The sequence below is a fragment of the Tachysurus fulvidraco genome, chromosome 20 (genome assembly GCF_022655615.1).
Source record: "Tachysurus fulvidraco isolate hzauxx_2018 chromosome 20, HZAU_PFXX_2.0, whole genome shotgun sequence".
Lineage (NCBI taxonomy): Eukaryota > Metazoa > Chordata > Actinopteri > Siluriformes > Bagridae > Tachysurus > Tachysurus fulvidraco.
This window is the reverse complement of record NC_062537.1, coordinates 9,973,706-9,995,678: the sequence shown is the minus strand read 5'-3', so window position 1 is coordinate 9,995,678 and position 21,973 is coordinate 9,973,706. Positions and strand designations below refer to the sequence as shown.

Genomic DNA, 21,973 nt, shown 5'->3' with positions numbered 1-21,973 from the left:
AGAATATTTCATATTGTCCCTGATCCCAGAGGTGCTTGACTTTAGCGGAAAAGGAACAGTAAGTGCAAATTGAAGACTTTGTCTGACCGAGAGGAAAAAGGATTGAATTTGGCTCACACAGACAGGGTGAATGAATAGTCCCCTTGAGAGAGACTTTGTGGCCCAAGGGGCTTCGGTTTGTAATTCAGGGCCATACCTCAGCCCATGACCAAAGCTTCTACCTCTGAGAGAAATCTCTCAGTGCACACGGCAGTATGGTGCAGAGCTGAGAGTATCAGCATTGATCTGACATACACAACACATCAGAAGAAACGTAGAGAATACGACATGTGGAAAGAGAGTCAGGAAGATGGGAGTCGACTATTACCTGCTCTTAGACGCTCTTAGACACACTCAACTTGCATAATAGGTCTCATGTGGGGACTTTAGCAGAGACTTAGCCCCTCTCCTTCAGCTCCAGTGCCAATTAGAGTGACTGGAGACTGTTTGTATAGTATTAGCCATGTCTTAGCGTGGCAGTGGTTCTGTTTACTGCAGCCAAATACATGCAAATGAGAGTGAAAATAACCAACTGCTCTGGCTTTACTCTGATGATCACCAGTGCACATGAATGTTAATTATTTATTCAGCTTTCTCATTTCCACCATTCTTCAAAGTGAAGATATTTTTATAGTCTCTTGGTGATTTTGCACTGGTTATAATAATCCTTAGTTTCTAGTACAGGCTGAAGTCACAGTTTGTTGATTATTTTTCAAAACAGCAGAACTGATTTTAAAGCTAGCTGTATTTCAAATAACAGGTTTTTGTCCAGTAAGAGGTTAACGCACCATTTCAATATGTTATAGTTTCTACAATAGCGGCTAATGCACCGACTCTTGTATAGCTTTAAATAACCGACTAACGTTTAAACATAGATTAAAGAGATGTCTTTAAGGAAGCAATTATTTAATTAAGGAGATTAAAAATCTCAAGTGTCTGGACTGAATGTCTTCAGGGCTCTCAGTATCATGTTAATCCGAAGCCGAGAATGGATGACTTTTGAGAGTGGCTATAGCGTAAGCCTTAACTAAGGGATAACAGGAACTCTCTCATGGATATAAAAAGGATAACATGTTGTTTATTAATTATTTGTAATCGCTGGCAAAACACTGTGGTGGGACACAGCCTGACTTCCTGTTGTGTTTAATATCTAAAATTAATTCTCTTGGTTTAATAAATGACTTGAGGTGGATTCTGGACACAGTTTATGCTTCTCTAATCTGATTAAAATGTGTATCACAGGGGGCTTGTAGCCCACGTCCATGACCTTGTGGTAACAGGCTGTAGTTTAATATTGACCTAATGGACTTCTGTAATATTAACATGTATAATGATCAACCCATCTGTGAAACTGGAACACACAGATAACTAGTCATTATAGTTCATTTAGCAGGCGATGAGTCAGTGGTAAAGGCTTTTAAAACATGAGCAGAAGATCAATTCAAATTCCACTGTTCTGCCATTGAGGACAAACCATAACCGTCAGCTGATTGGACCGTAATCTTTCCTCTGATGTTAGTCATCTGAAATGAATTGTTCTGTCAGTGAACTCTGCTGTGAAACTGTGGAAATCAGTCTGAAACATACATGAATTGAAAAGATTTTTAACTTGTTATAATTCGTTTGATTTGATTTGGGTATGTTCGTGTGGGAAAATGCAGATTTCCATCAAAAGGAGCTTTGGGAGCATGCTTCTGGGAAGGTTAGAACAGAGGAGCAGTTTTAAATATGGTTAGGGCAATAACAATTGGTCTGTGCCATTCCTTTCCCATGTTGCACTGCCACAGAGCCTTTGCCTGCTGCTTTCCGTGGCAGCTAATTCTCCTTTTAGTCTCATAACAGATGGAGAGAATCTCTCACCATTCTTTCCTCTTCGCTCTCTCTCTTTTTCTCTCTGTCAACATGTCATGATGCAGTGCCCGTCGTGGCTTGCTTTTTAACGGCAGATCATCGATGTCTGGAATGCAAGGAATGGCTAAACCTTCAACCATTTAAAAGCCACATAGTAATGAAACGTGTCGTTACAGGGCTTATCACCTTTCCCACATTACTGTCTGGGGTGCGTGCATGTAGTAACTCATGTAGCATATAACAGCGTAGTAGAACTGGCAAAATCAGTGGCATATTTATGAGCATAAATATTCCTTCACTGCTTAGCTCTAGTCCCAATAAAACGAGTGTGATTTAAGTGCAGAGAGGCGGCACTGTTTCAGTTCTGGATTCCACAGTGTGCTCACTTTTTACCAATGATGCAGTGGAGAACGTTCCCGAAAGCCCTAAAGCCCTAAAGCAAGCTGGTCGGCAATCCCTGATTTGCAGGCTAAGTTAAGACAAGATTTGCAGGCCATCACTGTAAATTGTCCAGCAGGTTAGGCCAGAGAGAGAGAGAGAGAGAGAGACAGAGAGAGAAATGGAAATGGAAGAAGAAAAAGGGGGAAAGTGAGAAATATTGACAGCAGTTGAGATTGAGAGCTGGCAGCCAGAGGGAGTTTGGATGGCCTGGCCATCCGCTGAGAGCAGCTACTCCTCATTTCATCAAGTCAATTATTTCAGCACTGCAGGTCCTCCAGTGCGCTACACAGACAGGTCAATTAGCCTGCATTCTCCAACTGAGAAGTGCTGCAGTGAGAGATGCAAAGAAGATGTGATTTTCCTCTCTTTCCTGAAGTTTAATGAAGACCTTGATAACAAAGGGATGACCTTAACCAGCTCTGACACTGCTTATGTTCCTGCGAGTTTGTGTGTGTGTGCGTGTGTGTGTGTTTGTGATGTCCCAGTCTATTACCTGCTAGTGCTTATTAGTGCTAAAGTGTAGACACCTGGAGTATTGGTCCTGTTTATTTGCATTTTGACCAATAGACAGAATTCACTTTCTTCTGATATATACACACACACACACAGCACATTTCTAAATACACACCTCTGCCCATAATTAGACCTTCTGCCAGCTAAAAACAATGTTTTTTCTATTAAGAGCTGTTTTTCATCTGAACCAGCTGATGTTTCTGCATTGCCTCCTACAAATCTGAGGCCATTGCGAGGACGAGTAGGTCCTCCAGTTCTAAATCATTTATACCCCCTTATTATGAGGCTATACTTTAGCGCTCTCTTGAGAACTGGAGGAAAGTGACTTAGGGTGAATGAGCACATTAGCATTGGAAAGCTATATTTTGATCATACGATTCCACCAGACAGCTCATCTCCATGCACATTTTCAGTACACAGCAAATGTAGGCTGCAGCTGAGGTAGGCTGAATTTATTGACAGATACATCAGCAAAGGATGCTCCGCTCTCAGTGATCTTTCAGATACAGCCACAAAGTGAAGAAAACCTTGATAATATTGCAACTTTCATGGCTTTCAGTCATTTAGATTTTTTCAGCAATTCTGGAAAGCGAAGGCAGAAGCGCATGAGAATTTGTGCTAAAATGTCATTCATATCAATAATCTCTTTTTTATGTAAACAGAAACATGGAAATGAATAGTGTTGAGATAAGTATCATTATCTATAGTAGGATAAGTCTATTCTACAGCAGTTAACTGTTATTGAAGCTGAGTATAGGCAAAAGATTATTATTATTATTTTGTTTTTGACGTGCCTATTTTACTTGATTTAACACCAAGGTTGTGCCTTTTTTTTTAAAAGACTGCTTCCATGAAGCCACCTAGCTAGACTGCAGCCCTGACTTTGGGATGCAGCTATTATTATTTATTGCCTGTCAGAGATGAGAATTGTGGCTCTGAAGGCAGGATGGCTATATTTTATAGGAAACAGAGATACCGTTCCTCCAGGTAGACTTATAGCTTGGACTGGACTGTGTTGATGAAGTTGTAGTTTGTGTCCGTGTGCTTGACTAGGCTTCCAGAAATGGGCATCATGAGTTAAAAAAAACAGCACATATTGCGATGCCAGTCATTTTGTCTCTCACAGAGTAATGCATTTATTGGAGCTAAATCAAACAATGTCTGCTGTCACACAAGTCCAGTTCTACTGCACAAATATTTGCTCATTTTCTTTTCAAGCAGAAAGGGAGAAAGAGTAAATGTCATAAATTCTCTTGGAGCTTGGAAAGACAGCACCAGGAATACAGTATGTCATCTCCATCCATTGATCGGCACATCGGTGTCCTAGCAGCACTGTGCTAATATCTAGTCCTTTTCTTTTTTTTTACGTCGCATTGCACTGAGGATATTTTCTTTGTCATGCTTAGTTGAAACATGTCAATGCTGTCCTGTTGTTTGGCTTGCTCATGGGGTAGGTCAGGCCATCAGTACAGCAGAACGAGAGATAAATGAGGCAAGAGAAAAATTGAAGTGGGGTTGAACAATGCCTCCTTTTACAACATGCTTTCTTAGCCTGAAGATTGCACTTGCCTGTCATCACAAAGATGATTATCAGGTTCAGCGTAAATGCTGCACAAACAGCTACAATAGCCGCTCTTCTTGAATGAAGGAATAACTGGTGGCTTTGCCAATAGGGGAAGAGATTAAAATAAATAAATAAATAAATAATAAAAAAGTTGTCATTTTGTATTTTGTAATGGCTGAAATGAATGGCCAATCACTCAGGGCAGGTTAAACTGATTGATTTGACAAATGTGTTGTTGATCCCAGCTGAGGCAAGATATAGCTTCTGGTTACAAGCCTTAATTAAGCTTTACAAACTACCACTTACAGTCAGGACAGATGGAGGCATAAACATGCTGATGGCTGATAGTGATGCACATGCAGTCATTGTTTTGGCATTTTAACCAGAGACAGAATCCATTAACTAGCCTGCGCTCAATTCAGATGACCCTGAGTACCTCTGTTGGGAGTTTGTGAAGTATCCTATTTAAGAGGGAGTGCTGAATGCCACAGATGGTACGACTGCTCCTCTGAAAGAGTCAATACTGGATACATCTCCCTCTGGAGAGAGAGCAAAGTGATTTTGTTCAGAGCGCCCGGAACTCTTAACCTTGCCTCTCAGAGGAGAGGTCCCGTCTGCCAAGATTCTGCTTAAAAATTCAAGAACGAAAATAAAGGATTAGGTTGAGTCGAGAGGATCAAATCACAAAGCTAAGTTGTATCACTGCTTTTTACCCGAAGTCCATGCCCACATATAAACCACCACAATTCGTATGCCGGTCATGATGACTTTTATACCCAAGGATCCTTGTTCCTTTCCTGTGGTGTGCTCTTCCATAGGGCTGACTGATATGTTTAAATGAACAGGGATGTGTGCTGTTATGAAGCAGAACTTGCACAGTGCGAAACTTATATACAGTGTTGAATCCTGATGCTTAACTAGACTCAGTATGCTAGAAGATGAGGAGGGCATTCTGGAGTTGATGAGGGATGAACAATATCTGTACGTTCATTACTACTGCTGACACACACTAGCAGTTTCCGTCCCCCTCTTTTCTTTTTCTTCTTCTTTTTCTTCTCTTTCAGTATTGTAATATGGTTTTTCTCACACTGGATTCTGAGGACCATGCTGATGCCGATTATGTTCACTTGACAACTTGTGGTTTTTGCCGTCTTCAAAGTCGATTTTAATAGCGGCATGCTTTGCCGTTTTAAATTGGAATGTTCAGACTACAGCAAATGGAAATTATGATGATCATGGTTCTGTGAGCCATCCAAAAGACTAATTTAACCAATTTTATTCTTTTGTACACTCCAGGCTTCAAGCTATTACCAATTTAACCATTATCCATTGTCATAAAGCTTCCCACAAGCCTTTAAGCCGCTAGGATGTCTTCAGATTTGAAGCTTAATACCACAAACATCCTGTCTGCTTTCAGCCTTCACCGTCTAACAACATTTTTGCTTTTGATACCTGGCAAATGACCAAGGCACAAATCCTTTCCTATATCCAAGCACTATAACCTAAATACACTTATCGAATGTACTGAACATTTCCAAAAATGCTAAAATTCTCAGAGATTGAGAAAAAAGAAAGAAAAAAAGAATTAGAATTTTGTTCCATATTACTTATCTCACCACACTGAACGCGTTGTGAAAACATGCTTATATTTGTTGTCAACATTTTGTGAAAGCATTGAGACCCAGCGCCTCTAAATATGGTCACTATGGTGTTTTTCTATGCTGTCTTTCACTAATGTGTTACTGTAGTGAACTATAAGTTGCGTGTGGTCGATGCTAATAGTGTAGTTACAGTGTAATATTTGTAATGCTACTGTATGGAATAAAAACACTGTCAATAATAATCGTACGTAATTCAAAGCGCTTGGCTGCTGTTTCACCATTTCGGCGCCAGTGGTTTAAAAGAGGGCGGGGCGCATGCGCACTAAGTGGAATCGATTCATCTTCCCTCGGATAGTAATGCCTGTGAACGTGATGACGTATTTTTGACAGTTGTTTCGCAGACCGTTTTCGTGTGTGAAAAAGAGGTGTTGTGAAAACAGGCGTTGTGTGACTAAACTGTCATAGTCGTACATTTTGGAGTTGTATTTGAACAAACACACAAAATCTCATATCTGTAAACTGTCATGGCCGTAAATGTTGGGATCCAACTCCGCAAAATGAAAATTTACACACAAATGCTTTGAATTACGTACGATTATTATTGACAGTGTTTATATTCCATACTACTGAAGGTTTTCTTACTTTCTTTCTTACTAATAATTCTGCAGGAAATAATATTTTTATCATGGCAGATTTGTCTTTTTCCACTATCACTGTATTTAATTATCTGTAGAAAAATCTGTCTGTATAAAATCACTGTGCTAGCTAGCTTAATTAGCTTTTTTATTAGCTAGCTTCCTAGCTGGCCTTTAATTTTCCAAGATGACTAACACCAATTCTTCTCACATGGTTTAACCTTTTAACCAGTGAACATTTCATGTGTTTCTTTCTGTCAGAGTATTTCTATATATTCCCCTGATTGTTTATTCATCATGCTTGTTAACTGTTGTAGTATCTTAGCATTTTTGACCTTCTTGGATAAATCAGCAGTTATTTAGATTCATTCTAGACTTTAATGCTTCTGCTTGTTGGATCTAATTTTTAGTTTGAGTTACTTATTTGCTAACATGTCTGAGGTAAATGGTGATGTTTCTGACAGTTGTGTCTTGTTTACATGGGCAATACTATTTCATTGCACAAGGTTAGCTAGTTTCATTGTTGTATTCATTAGCTCACAAGTTTAATCATTTAAATTGAATTTGTATTGAATTTGCTTTTCCCATGTCAAAGCACAAACTTATAAATTGTAGGGCAAAGCTGATAGACTAGCATCTTAAATACACTTAAATACTCCTATATACTCTGTGAACCCAGCCAGTGTTCATAAACAACCTACAGCTATAACTGCTTTTAATTTTTCAAGCTTATTTATCTGGCTTTTCAAAGCCACTTCACAGTGGGCATACAAACATTAAATTCTAGTTACCATCTGCACATTCACAGACACATGCTAAAATAAACACACACACACACACACACACACACACACACACACACACACACACACACACACACACACACACACACACAAATAGAAGATGACTGCTCTTATTTTAGATATGATAAAAATTGCCATTATATTAGGTAGTGCTGATGGTAGGTTTAAGCAGAAACACCATGCCTGTTCCTGAGCTCATACTATAGCAAATTCTCAACAATGGGCATCTGATTTAACAGAGTGAACCCTTTTTTTAAGGTTTTGTGTGTGTGTGTGTGTGTGTAGGGTGTGTGTGAGTACATGCAACTTTTTCAATCTCTCTTCCTACCGAACTCCTGCTTTGTTTATCCTGCTCTCTGCTTCACTTCTGAAGACACACACACACACACACACACACACACACACACACACACACACACACACACACACACACACACACACACACACACACACACAGCAACAGAAAAGTTTGCACCATACACTTCACACCATACCCTTATACAGGACCATGGCTGCATAAGAAAATATAAGTAGTACACACACATATGCCCGTGATGAAACAGCACAAAAAGCTGGAGTGTTCTTTGCTTCTCTGCATGGGGGAGGACATATTTGAGAACATGCTCGCCTAATCAAATTCCAGCTCTCTGCCACCTTCAGTGAAAGCTTCAATAATTCTATCCAGCCTCCTGTCCAGCTGTGTTTCATTCTCTCTAATTGATTTAGGCTGTATCTTATTAAGATCCCTGTAAAGTTCCAAAGTAACAGCAAAGCACACAAATCCCCCAAACACATCACCATCACCTCTCGGTTTACATACTTTCTGTAGGTCTTACATAGATTAGAACCTGCTGCCTCTACAAAAAAAAAGTGCCTCTACAGATGTGCTGAGGTTTCGCTATACAAAACATAATAAGTACTCAAATGAACAATGGTACTCTTTTTGTACAAAGAGAGCTTATCTTCCAAGTAGTGGTAAAACTGCAAGAAAATCATATTCATAAGAAGTGGTGCACTTTTTGGAACGGCGGATAAGCAGCGAGCCTCGTGGAAGTTCAGCGTTCTCAAATCAAAGGTTGTTAATCGACACAGTTTTTTCCCCCACCATATTCCTTGAAATGTTCTCCCAGTGACTGTGTGGGTTTTCAGGTTTCTTCCTTCCACTCAAAAACTTGCCAGTGTGTGGATTGGCTTTACTCAGTTCCCAATAGGTGATGTATCCTGAAATGACATCTAAGATGGATGGTATATTCTCACATCATTGCTGATGTTCTCAGAATCGACTTTAGATCCATTACAACCTCTAGTGTAGACAAATGCATAAAAAAAGCTTTGCTAATTGTAACCTTAGAGATCCTGCAATGGGAGTTTTTGTTGTGGTGAAGTCTGGCAATTAAAAAATAACACAAAATCTCATCAGTATATAACTTAAAGCAGTGGCAGTCTCTGCTTGATGAGTCCCAGGCTAGGGAGCTGGGTTGATTTCCCAGGTGCTGACACCACCTCGCTTCCCCCGTCTATATTCCTATTTTCCATGCCGTACTGTTTCGGGACTGTAGTAGACCTATAGTGTTGCTATTTTCTTTCTTAGCAGTGGTCTCATTTATTCTGTGCTGATGATCTCTTAACTTCATTGGAGAAGTAGCATCATTCATCGTGTATGACATCAGCCATCCCCTTTAGAAAGAAAGACATTGACTGCAATCGTATTCAAGTCTGCCAGTGTTTCTTAATGAATCTTATAGCCGTAAGCTGGCACATGGTGCCTCAGCACTAATGCGATCATAATTTAACCCTCACAGAAATGCGGGTGTCTTTTCCTTTTTGTAAATTTTGTAAAAAGTCTCCATTCTGTAGGCTGTTTCAGATTGTTGTGAATGCAACACGACCCACTAACAGTGCTGATGGGAGAACATTAGTGTTATTGGAGGCATATTGTGAGCGAGCCTAAAGCCCTCCCACTGCTCCATACATAACGCTGCAGGACTCCCAAGTCTGAGCTCTGTCTGCCTTTTCTTTACTGAAGAAATCAGAAGCAATACAATCTGCAGAATTCGTTAGTCTACACGCAATCTAGTGTGTAAATAAAGATTTCTTCTCCAATCTGCAGAGTTGAACTTGATTATCAGCATTTGGGAGAGAACTCGGTGACGGTCGACGGTGTTGAGGTTTAATCCTTGAGCTGTGAAGGAATGCGGCTGAGAACGGAAAAGAATTCTCCGTCAGGTCATTGTGCCCTGTGTGCTCAGGTGTGTCGCAAGAGTGATAAGCCAGTCTTTCTCTGACACTGTGTGAGCAAACACATGCCCACCCACACACATTCCCACACACTCACACACACACACGAACGTTCTCACACCCACACACACACACACACACACACACCCTTCGACAGACTCGAAGCGTTTTAAAAAGGTCAGCACCCGGTTCCTAAATTGAAAGGAGATTGCAATCAGTCACGCGGTGGGTGTGTGAACAGTCCTCACACACACTCTTTCACTCTCCACAGTTAAGGGGTCTTTCATCTCAGTAGTGTTTTAATACACACCTCCATTAAGCCTCACACCGTATCCAATCTATCCCTTGCTAATGATGCCATTTTTTGTCTGCCTTTTGTGTGATTTTTTTTGTCATGTTAAAAGTAAGACGTTAAAAAAAGATTAACTTTATATATATATATATATATATATATATATATATATATATATATATATATATATATATATATATATATATATATATATATATATATATATAGAGAGAGAGAGAGAGAGAGAGAGAGAGAGAGAGAATAAGTTAAAAGTTAGCCTCGGTACCTGCTTCCAGAAAATGATGATTGCGTAGTTTCATTCTAGGCTTAGATGATGATGATGATGATGTCATTTTTCTTAGATACAGTATAGTAGGTATCATCTGCCTTAGAGTCATATTCTTGATCATGTGTTCAGTATGCAAAGGACATTTGTATATTCAGACTGCTTGTGTTGAGGTTTGTGGAAATTGTTACATTACCATGTAAGGGAAGTGAATCTACCAAACAAAACAATAATAACAATAATATAATAAATACAGTATAATCAGGTTACAAGAAGTGGAGTAGAGGTGTACAATATCAAGCAGCTGTAAAAAAATTTAAGGAAGAAACACATAAATATACACAGTTTAATTCTTGAGTATTGAGATGCAGCAAAATCAACATTCGTAAATATTTTACCTGTTTACAAACGAGTCGTATGAGACGAGTCTGTGTGTGCTGTGTGTTGCACTCTCTTAGCAGGCCTTTAATTTAAACATCTCATCAAGTAGATTTATGGTTTAACACACAGTCAGGCGTCACTTCCCAGACAGAATGGTAGGACAAACATTGGGTGTGTTTTGGAAATTTGTGATCAAAATACAGGCTGTGTCCCATTAGAGGGTCCTTCCTGCCTACAGCAACTTTGATGCTACAGTTCCGGGGCAGATTACAAAGGGGCTGATGAGTGCTGCATTTTGCTCTTCACGCCTCGACACACTCTCCAAACAGCAGCCGCCGAAAAGAGTGTTTGCATTCTGTCCCTCGCAAAATGGAAAAACAAAGGTGCCTTCATCTAATACTTCCCCAGAGAGCTAGCCTCTGTAAAGTCTGTTGAACTCTTTCCAAGGTACCTCCTGCACACACACACACACACACACACACACACACACACACACACACACATCTGTAATGGGAGCATGTGTTAGTGTGTGAGCTGGCAGGAAGCAGATTTTACCTGTAGAGGTGGTTTGTTGTTTAAACACTGTTCTGTAGACACAGGTGGGCCCGGAGTGTACACAGCACCGTCTGCACCTGCCTCTGCCTCCGTTCTGCTGGTCGGCTTTATTATTAAACCTTATGCTTTAATCTTACACTCTAATTTCATCTTTCAGAAAAGCTTCTGTCTGAGCAGAGCTGAGGCTCCTTCAGTTCGTAATTGAACTGCACATAAATTGTCAGGTTTACGGTGCTGAAAGAAAGGCAGCTGTATGCTCTAATCTAGTTCAACTGATGCCGACTCATTTTAAGGCTACAACTGTCAAGGTTCTCGCAGATTTTAATCGATTTTAATACAAGCCTTGGCTCGATTCTCAACTCTGCAGGAGAACTGTATCAGCGAATGGTGTTTCTGTTCTGTCAGGATTCTTAGTCTGTAATGCAGCCTCTCGGCTAACATTAAAATCATTTCCATAATGACAGGCTCTGTAAAGAACACTCCAGAAGAGTGTTTGTGTGTTTGTGCATGATAAAGTACTGTGGTATGGCCAGAATGCGAACCCTACTTTGGTCACACTTATTGTGCAGCTTCCTCTGAGTGACGCCGAGAGCTGATGGAAGTGGCTGAAGCACAAAGCCTGTATAACCCTCCAAAAATGTTCATTCATCTCCCGAGAACGACCACACCGCTCAACGCAGCCATCGCCATGACAACCATGAAGCATTCAGCTTTAAGAGAGAATGCAGAGATTCTATTAAATGCTGCTACTAATTTTTATACAGCTCAAACCAATTTGCAGACTTTTTGCCCAAGCTCTGATGACCAGTTCCTCATCAGTCTTCTGAAGAACATTTACATTCTATGCTTGACTTGGCTAAAAGCGTCAGTTCATTTTAAAGCCACATTTTAAAGCGCCAATTAACCCATAACTGAACCAGGGTCTTCTGTTGTATCCACGGTCTATGCTGTAAATGATTTGTCTTTTTAGGGGAAGGTACAGAGCTGTGCAGAGATGCCAGCATTTACAATTCAGCCTCTGTTACATTTATGACTTTTATAGTAATGCCAATAAAATCCACCTGAACAGATTAAACAACAATAACAACAACAACAACAACAACAAATCAGGACATGAAAGATAGTTTCTGGTTGCCATAACTTCTCATTTCTCTTTATCTTTATGAAAATAAGAATTTATAAGATGTGGTGTAGTGAGCTGTAGAAAAAAAGTGAAACCATGGTCTTTTTGGTCAGTATGAAAAAAAATGGAGGAGCTGCTTATTTTTGCCTCACCATTTTCTTACTGTTGCTTAGTGCACATCTGAAGAAAAAAATAGCATTCACTAGGGAGTTTTGTGGTTGAAATTTAGTTGGGTTTTTTGCCTGCTAGGACTTTCTTGTTAGCAGCCTTGGCAGCTCTGTATCTGGTGGCTGAGCTCATTTCTGGGCTGGAAAATGTAAACAGAAGCCTGAAGTGAGAAACTAAAGCCATTACATGCTAGTATTGCAGATCTCATTATTTCAAAGGAAACTTTGATAACACAAAGGTGTGTTGCGTTGTTTCCTTATGAGCTTGATAAAAAAAAGTCTCAAAGTTAATTAGTAAATGGCGACAATGTAATGGAGCAGCAGATGAAACCTTTGTATACTGTGTGTTTGTGTTCATTGTAAAAGTGAAAGGTGGGTATTAAAGAGGTGCAAATTTTAAGGCTAACAGTGCAATCTGTTTGGTGTAACAAAATAGCGTGTAGGTGTGAATTACTGCTTATTGAGCAACCAGGTGACTCTGAAGATCTCATCCTCTGAGATCTAATAGCTTTGTGCCTTCTGCCAAAGAGGAGCAGAGAGAGCAGTACTGTATGTGTGCAGATTGCCATGTTGCTTTACTGACACAAGTAGCATCCTGTAGTTTGGGAGGTTGTGATGGTAATGCTCTTTACGTTCCTCTGCACTGTTCTGAGTTTACAGCATCGTGTATGTAAGGATGTGCTGCTGCTGTAGCTATAGGACAGACTGCAAAGGTTGCAGAGGTTTGGATTGAGGATACACAAAGTACTTTATTTATTTATTTATTTTTTTGCTTAGCTGAGCAAATGTTCCGTCCGTTTGAGATCATTGATCGACGATGGCGATTGTCTGCTCTGTGGAGCTGCTGAACCTCACCAGGGCATCCCCTCTGAAGTGCGAATGGATGTGTAGTCTGCTTCCTGTTACATGAAGTCAGGGAGTAGCTATTATCTCTTGCTGAGAGCCAAATAGAGAGGCAAATAATTGTCCTGACACGTCTCTGACTTTCTGCCTTTAAGTCTCATTATATCTAGATATTATATCTATTATGGCTGTGTTGTGTGCATACTGGATGCTGGAATTAAAGCCGTTTTTCAGTCATAGAGTAGCAAGGAATAGCATGACAGCATTAACATACTGGGAGCGGTGTCTAATTAGGAACAACGCAGGAACAGAGTTCATCACTCTAATGTTTACTATGAACCTTTCTGTCTCTCTCTGAATACAGATAAAGTAGCTTGAAAATCATTGACGTCCTTCTGTTTTGCATGTGTGTCACATTTCAGCAAGCAGCATACAGAAGGTCATCGGCATGTACGGCGAGACCATCAAGGTGCCATGCAACAACGGCGACAACAAGCCAGAAGATCTGATGTTCACCAAATGGAAACATGTGAGTCTCTGCTGCTCTTCATGTCTGAATTTGTCAGTTCTGGATGACTGGTGTCTTGCTGTCATGTGTCAGGAAAACCAGCCACATTGGTGATGTGTGAAGACATGAATAAGTGGTTTACACAGACCTGCTATCTTTACTGTCATACCCACAAAATAGCCCCAAGAATGTTGTTGTTGTTTACTTTTATCTGTTAAACAGAATATGATAGACAAAGTTCATGACAGGGGCAGTAGAGGTGCTTGGTGTATCGTCTACAATAGTTAAAATGTGTTTTAATTCCATTGTCTTTAGTTGCGTGAGAACAGCACGTCAGGAGATATCTTGGTCAAGCAGCATCAGAAGGAAGAAGCAAAGATCACAGCCACTGATGGCTATAAGGACCGCGTTAGCATCGGGCCGGACTCCAGCCTGCTAATCAAAAACGCGATCCTTGATGACCAGCGAGTCTTCACCTGCATGGTGGTCTCCATGAATAATGTTAACGAATACCCTGTCGAAGTGGAAGTGCACAGTGAGTACAGCTCATACTGGCAGAAACAAGATTGCACTATACGATGTGTAGCATGTACAAGCGGATTGCAACAAACACTTTAGTCAGTGTGAAGTCAGCTGTGGACAGGCAAAGTGCTTGTAAAGTTTTAAGAGATAAAACCCTACATTTCAGACTCAGTCTCACTGATTCACTAACTTAATAACATCGTGTCACCGCTGGTCCTGTAGCACTGACGGACGGGTTAAAGAAACACTGACAAATTGTGTATAGCTGCAGACACATATACTATACTATAGTGTAGTGATAAAATCACCGTAGATGGGGATGTTACTATATACTATATACTATATATAATATTTGTAAGATCCATATATATTTGCATTTGTAATGAATGTATTGTGATTGTCAATAAATAATAATAATTCCCCTTTCATAATTGTCAGAGAGACCATCAGCACCTGAATTCAGGAACAAGGCGAGTCAGCTGGACGACGGAAAACTGACGCCGGTGAGTGCTTTCAAATGGTGCCCTGTACATTCCTGTCATAGTTTGCACTCTGCGAAACTCTGGCACACTCAACAAAACAATTGCATTAAACCCTGCATTAAATCTGGCAAGGGATCATTGTTGTTTCTTCATATCCCCTTTTCCATCAACCAGCCTAAACTTAAAATACACCCATGTGGCATCTAACCACCTGGCAGCTCAGGGTAAATCTGTTAGATGGATCAGCATATACACACACACACACACACACACACACACACACACACACAACAGAGAGCCCCTTAATAGAAACAATACTGCTGTAGTGATGTTCCTCTACGGAAAACCAAAAAGCCAAAGCAGCAGCACAGAATGGCAGCTTTGGGATGCACTGAACCACTGAACGGGGAGAAAATATGACATTACTTTATGAGGGCAGTAAAAGGGAATTAGTACCCTATACAGGCTCAGCTACACTTTATCTGGGCTGGGTTCAGCTGTGGGGCTGTAATGTTGTATGTGCTCAGATCTAAGGTGAACTGGAAGTTAGAGGAATGTGGGCATTCGTGTGGACAGTAGAGGGCAAGGAGGACTTTGATTGCCACCTACCGAGGTCTGTCATGTTTAAAGCGCGGCTAGTTTGTGGACAAAGGCAGAAAAAGAGCAAGAGTTCAACCTTGGGGCAGCTCATGTTAAAAACATTTCACCCCGTCTGATCTAAGGCTTAAAACAGGACCAAGGAGGAAAGAAGAAAGGAAGCAGAGTACAGAGCGAGAAGGACACTGAGTCGAACCACTCTGATATTAGAGTGTGTGTGTGTGTGTGTGTGTGTGTGTGTGTGTGTGTGTGTGTGTGTGTGTGTGTGTGTGTGTGTGTTTCGAATGATCACGGCTTGCATTTGTTGCACACTTGTGATTGCATTACATTTTTTGTGCCTCTAAAGTACATCAACAGTCCTTAAATCCAGATGTTCCTTAATAAATTTCAGCTACACTTAAGAACCTCAAGGTAAAGGTACACAAGATGTCCGCTTTAGACTATTCAGTCTATTTTTTCTTTCTCTCTGAGAGTGTATGTGTACGTGCAGTGGCGTGATAATAGCTAAGAAGCCCTCTCATCTTTTCAGTTTTATTAAAAGCAGCTCCTGCTTCTCCTGTAATGGAGTTTTTACACATGAGGAGGAGCGATATATCTTCTTCCCTGCTCTTTGTTCTTATTGTAATCATTTTAAAGCAGCCTGTGTTTAGTAGCAAAGGATTTACACCCTTCAAGCCAAAGTGAAACTGAGAGAGAGAGAGAGAGAGAGAGAGAGAGAGAGAGAGAGAGAGAGAGAGAGAGAGAGCACACACACACATACGCACGCACACACACACACACACACACACACCCATACTCATATCTGTGTCTGGCTCAGTCACCTCGGTCACATGTTCAGATACTGTCACTGTCAGATACTGAAATTTCCCAGCCTCTACACCATGACGAGGAGCTCTTGGCAGCCACTATCACCTAAAGCCATTTACATTACGGTGCTGCAGAAAGTCCCAGAAAGTCCCTGAGAGAAGTGGCGGTTAAAATTAGTTAAATATCAGGTTACAGATTCATTTAGGAAATGTCATTGGTCATGAACGTGTAACTGAAACTCCTAATGCAGTATCTGTGTCATACAGACTGGCTGGCAAAAAGAGAGAATATATAATAAGACTTCCTGGATCAAATATTAGCGAATGTAGACACGGGGGAGTGGTTTGGGCTTGGTGAACTGGTTACGCCTTAAAGATAAATAACCTGTGTGTGTGTGTGTGTGTGTGTGTGTGTGTGTGTGTGTGTGTGTGTGTGTGTGTGTGTGTGTGTGTGTGTGTGTGTGTGTGTGTGTTTCAGCTGGGAGAATGTGTAGCTGCCAGCGCAAACCCCCCAGCAGAGATCATCTGGGAGAAGAATAACAAGCCTCTAGTGGCAGACAACAAGTGTGAGTGTGATGTATTCAGTCATTCTCTGTAGAAGGAACCTGGAGGATGTTCCTCATACATTAGTGTGAGTTATAATTGTCTAACAGGGGGCATGTCTGTGGTAATTGGGTCAACACTGTGTGTGTATGTGTGTGAACAGTGATCATTGTCCATACCTCTGTGAAGAAGGACCCAACCACCGGTTTGTCCACCACAACCTCTCAGTTGCAGTACACAGCAGGGAAACAGGATGCGACCTCAAAGTTTGCTTGCGTTGTTAAACATGTGTCCGGCCCTGACCAGATATCTGCACCCGAAAACTTCAGCATCCACTGTAAGTACACCCCTCGCGTACACAAAGCTCCCCTCGTCTTTCATACTCAAATGTAATGTTTCATTTCTTTTTTACATCCACATCATTTTTTTTTTGCTTGTTAAAAATGGCTTAATGTCGATTCTTGTGGACTTTTGTGGACGAAGCGCAGCATCATTTCCTGTGGTATTGTGAAAATTACAGAGTGCTATGAAGAAGTGAGACAGGTCTGATTTAATCTGTTTAATCTCAATTCCTTTATTGAAATTGGAATTTTCAGTGGCACACAAATGATAGTCAGGTCGTTGTTCTTTTAACACAGAATGTGTGTGGACTCTAGTGATACGTAACATTAAAAATGTGTTGTTTGTTGAAGATTTCTGTACCATGATATTTATTTAACATTTCCAGAAGGTCACTTCAAGCCAGCGTTATTGATGACGTAACATTATATACAGCGTTCCCTCAACAGGATCTTCATTTCCTTTCTTTTTTGAAGTTAATGAGACAAAAAAGTGAAATTGAAAAAGAAATGACAAAGTCCAGCTTCTTCTTTTTCCTGAAGAGTGGAGTCTGATGTTCCATAACATTGCTTGTTTATTTCTCTTCCCTGCTTCCTCCCTCCTTTCTTTAGTGTTGAAGGTTACAGTGCTGAAGGTTGACAGTGTTTAGTATTCTAAGGAAAAACAGCATGAACCCAGCAGCAGCTAAGCCACCCATGAAACACACATAGAATTAGAGAGGAAATGATGAGTTTCGCTAAATTACCTCTAATGAGCGCTAATTCAGCAGGTTTTACTAAATTTAAAGCTGCTTTTCACAGGAAGAGAGAAAGATGTGACCACAGGGACACAAGATGAGCGCTAGTGAAAGCTCCCAGTTGCTGAATGTGTCAAGCTGATGCTGCACCTTTTCTTTTTTCTCATACACCTTTTCCCTATGTCTCCATACTTCTTTCAGACCCCACTGAGAAGGTGAGCCTGCAGGTTGAGTCGATTGAGAAGGGTTTCGTTAAGGAAGGCGATGACGTGAAGATGAAATGCCAAGCAGATGGAAACCCTCCTCCCACCAGCTTCAACTTCCACATTAAGGTGAGAATGCATTTCCCACAGAGAACTGCTCCTCTGGGTCCTACTGTCCACCTGCTATATCAGAGCAAGGAGAGGTCAGGCTCCAGTGTGTGGATTCTGATTAACGTAATAATACTTTACAAATAGTACAATACTCATTTACATATTCACCAGGAGTGTATCTGGAAGTTTTAGATGTTGTACATGTATTATCTGTATTTGCTTGAGTCAGTAGTAGGTCTAGATCAATTATTTCTACTCATACAAACAATTAAGCAGGATTTTGGTCAATTTCTTTCGTATTGTCTGTTTGAAATGAGGATCATGTTGTTTATTAAACCCTTTAAACCAGTACATTGCTGTTCCAGTTTGTAGGCAGAAATAGACGTATCAGACATTTTTAATCAGTTTAATCAAAAACAGTGATTTTATCTCCGTGAGTCTGATATAAAATGAGTCAGGACACTGTTTTTTTCCCAAGGTTGGGATAACCTTACACTGATTTTAGTGATTGAAAATAACGCTTCATATTTTAGATGTTTACTTTGAAGACAGAAACAATTTTATGGGGAAAAAATAACCGTTTTCGTTTTGGAACTTTTCTACAAAAGATATCACCTAGTAGGTGAAACAGTAACAAATATTTATGAAAAACTATTATGACAATGCGTTAAAATCCAGAGTGTCCCCTTTCTTATGAGCTTCATGTTAACCACCACTGTGGAGTGTGACATTCAGTGCCGAACATGGACACAACAAAACAGGTGCAAATTCTGATTTAAAAAAAAGTTTTAAGCTCATTTTCTTTCTCTCTCCTTTTTTTTTGCTGTAATTGCTGTTTTTAAAAGTGCTATATAAATAATATATCTATCTGCTGCAGGATAAGAAGATATCGGTATTGAACTCAAGCGTCTACACTCTGCATCGCATAAATCGAACCGACTCTGGAGAATACAAGTGCTCTCTGATTGACAACGAAAACATGCAGGCTTCAACGAACATCAGTGTCACCTGTAAGCACGGTTTCTTCGCTTCTTCTATTCCTGCTTTTCTAAACCTTACCATCTCTTTTCATCTCGCTCACAGTCACTCAGTGATATCTGCAGATTGGCCTTTGAGGGAAAGCCTGAAGCTGTGAAGAGTTGTCTGATGTTTTTTTTTTTACTCTTTAGCAGATATAAATTAACAAGTGACAAACTAATCTAATTTATCTCGAGCGTGGTGGAAGATCTGGGACACACTAGGTGGTTAGACTAATTAGAGTTTGTGTCACACTTAGAGCCTATGTTTTTTATTGTTTTTATATTTTTTCCTGCAGTGCACTTTTAACTTTCTCTAAGAAGCATACGTGTGTGTGTGTGTGTGTGTGTGTGTGTGTGTGTGTGTGTGTGTGTGTGTGTGTGTGTGTGTGTGTGTGTGTGTGTGTGTGTGTTTGCTTAGGAATGTTGTGTGTGATGTTTCTGAGGCAACCTGCTTGTATGTCATTCTGGCTCCTCTGAGTAGTTCATGTCTAAGCAGAGAATGAGAATAAGGAGCAGACACAATAGAAGCTTTCTCCCCGGGTGTCTCCCATGTTGTGCAACAGAAAAGTCTTTGCTTTGTTGTCCATGGATCACGCGCGCAAATCATGACGATGACACAAAGCCAGCTATAAGTGCAAGAGAGTTAAACTTTACGTGCTCTCTTGGTGGGTGGGATCACGTACTCCCTCTCCATAGCAACACTTGTTCAACCAGTCGTGAGTGGTAGTGAGCTCATGTACGTGGACGAGGATGGGTAGCGCTTTCCTCCAGCCGTGTTGTGTTATGCTAGCAGTTCAAAAAAAAGATGCACGTTGGCTAGTTTCACTTTTCCAGTAGTGAATATGTGACCCTTTTGACCTTGTGCTTACATTAGGCTGCTGTTTTATTTTTGTTTATAAACCAAAACAGCCAAAGGATTTACTGTTTGTTACTGAGGTCAAGGTTGGGTGTAAGTGCAGGAATAGAATTATTTAGCTTCAGTAAAGCAAGTATATAGAAAAACCTCAAAACTGATAGAATTACTAGTGCATGTGTGTGCGTGATTGTGTGTGCTTGGAGAAGGTGAGATTTACTGGATTGATAAGCATGAGAATCACACCTGCAGTGCGAAGATACAGTGTGAGGCATCTGTTCTCTCTCTCTCTCTCTCTCTCTCTCTCTCTCTCTCTCTCTCTCTCTCTCTCTCTTTCTCTTTCTCTCATCGTCAAGTTGTGCTTTATTGCTGTAGCGAGTAATGGTGCGTTTACATTGCCAAAGTCAGTGTGTATGTATGTGAATATTACAATAATTAAACAGACAATTAAACGAAGTGTGTAAAAATAAAAAAGACTTTAAATGGTTTAAACCCTAGACCTATAATAACCATATCACTTAAACGATACATTACAATTTTCCACATTTGCACATTTCAATGGTACTGAGCATTTTGCACATTTTTTTTTACCTGTCTGTAAACTGTTCTATTTATGTTTCTACTACTGTATGTAAGTGGTTCTGCAATGTCTGGAGCTCGCTCCCAAGAATTTCACTCACCAAGGCACATGTGCCGTGGTGATGTGACAATAAAGGTGACTTGACTTGACTTGACTTGACTTGACTTGACAAACTGTGTATTGCTAAACTACAGATCAGTAAATCTGCCTTTTATTTTGGGATAAAAAAATAAGTTACGGCCGTAAATCTAATACGTTAGAAATCTCTCCTTATTTCAGATCTGGACCTGAATGTCATTCCCTCAGGAAACATCCTGAAAAAGTTTGGGGAGTCGTTGGAGGTGAAGATAGACAGGAATTCCTCGAGTGAAGCAGCAGTGGCCTGGACTAAGGTGAGAGCACCATGCATCAGTTCACCAGTTCACACCTATTCCCTCTGCCGCTGTCACTCAGGTTAAAGCCTGGGGTTTAGAAGCTTTCAGTGCATCAGGAGAAGCATCAAGCAGAGCTGATAATATCTTGGCCTGTATCATTATTAATATGTCTGTGTATGCTGCAGTCATGTGACCACTTGCTGAAATGGACTTAAGAGCTAAATAGACTTCTCTCCTGCAGGACAACGGCAAGCTGGACAAACTCCCCGACTTCAGCTCTCTAACGTACAATCACGCCGGTTACTACGTGTGCGAGGCTTCTGTACCCGGAATCAAACGCAGCGCCTCCTTCAAACTGGTTGTGGAAGGTAAAGAGCGATCATCACACTTCACCCCCACGCAATCACATAAGAGGCATCATATCACATCCAAAAAACAAACAAACCACAAATTACTTAACAGACACGTGTCGAGTTCACGCCGAGCTTAAAACAAAACTGCCTGTAGATATAAGCAAATAGACAGCAGTTTAAAGATTCTGTAACGATCTTAATTGCACAATTATCTCTTTGTCCCTTTCTTTGTCCTTTTCGTCTCTTTGTCTGTTCTCTCTCTCTGTCTCTGTCTCTCTCTCTCTCTCTCTCTCTCTCTCTCTCTCTCTCTCTCTCTCTCTCTCTCTCTCTCTTTCTCTGTCTGTCCTAGGCACCCCGGTGATTAAGAGTCTGACAAAAGAGAGGAGCCCAGATGGCAATGCAAAGGTGCTGATCTGTGTGGCTGAGGGTTCGCCTGAACCTGAAGTGTCTTGGAGTGTCAATGGAACCCTTGTGAGTCACTTTCTCTCTCTCTCTCTCTCTCTCTCTCTCTCTCTCTCTCTCTCTCTCTCTCTCTCTCTCTCTCTCTCTCTCTCTCTCTCTATTTGAGCTATGTAAGGAATAATACTGTTGTAGGAAAATAATCAGTTTTGTTCA

The 21,973-nt window shown here is 40.6% G+C and overlaps 1 protein-coding gene across 3 annotated transcripts in view; it reads left to right on the top strand.

Annotated features, from left to right (window-relative positions):
* Positions 1-21,973, top strand: part of alcama (activated leukocyte cell adhesion molecule a) — a 60,302-nt gene that overhangs the window by 28,662 nt on the left and 9,667 nt on the right. For all 3 annotated transcript variants that reach the window (XM_047805034.1, XM_047805033.1, XM_027151300.2), the window contains exons 2-11: positions 13,755-13,861; positions 14,156-14,375; positions 14,801-14,865; positions 16,726-16,813; positions 16,954-17,127; positions 18,067-18,197; positions 19,057-19,189; positions 20,911-21,023; positions 21,247-21,373; positions 21,708-21,829. In XM_047805034.1, the coding sequence (XP_047660990.1) occupies positions 13,755-13,861; positions 14,156-14,375; positions 14,801-14,865; positions 16,726-16,813; positions 16,954-17,127; positions 18,067-18,197; positions 19,057-19,189; positions 20,911-21,023; positions 21,247-21,373; positions 21,708-21,829 (1,280 nt within the window). The remainder of the gene's footprint in view (positions 1-13,754; positions 13,862-14,155; positions 14,376-14,800; positions 14,866-16,725; positions 16,814-16,953; positions 17,128-18,066; positions 18,198-19,056; positions 19,190-20,910; positions 21,024-21,246; positions 21,374-21,707; positions 21,830-21,973) is intronic.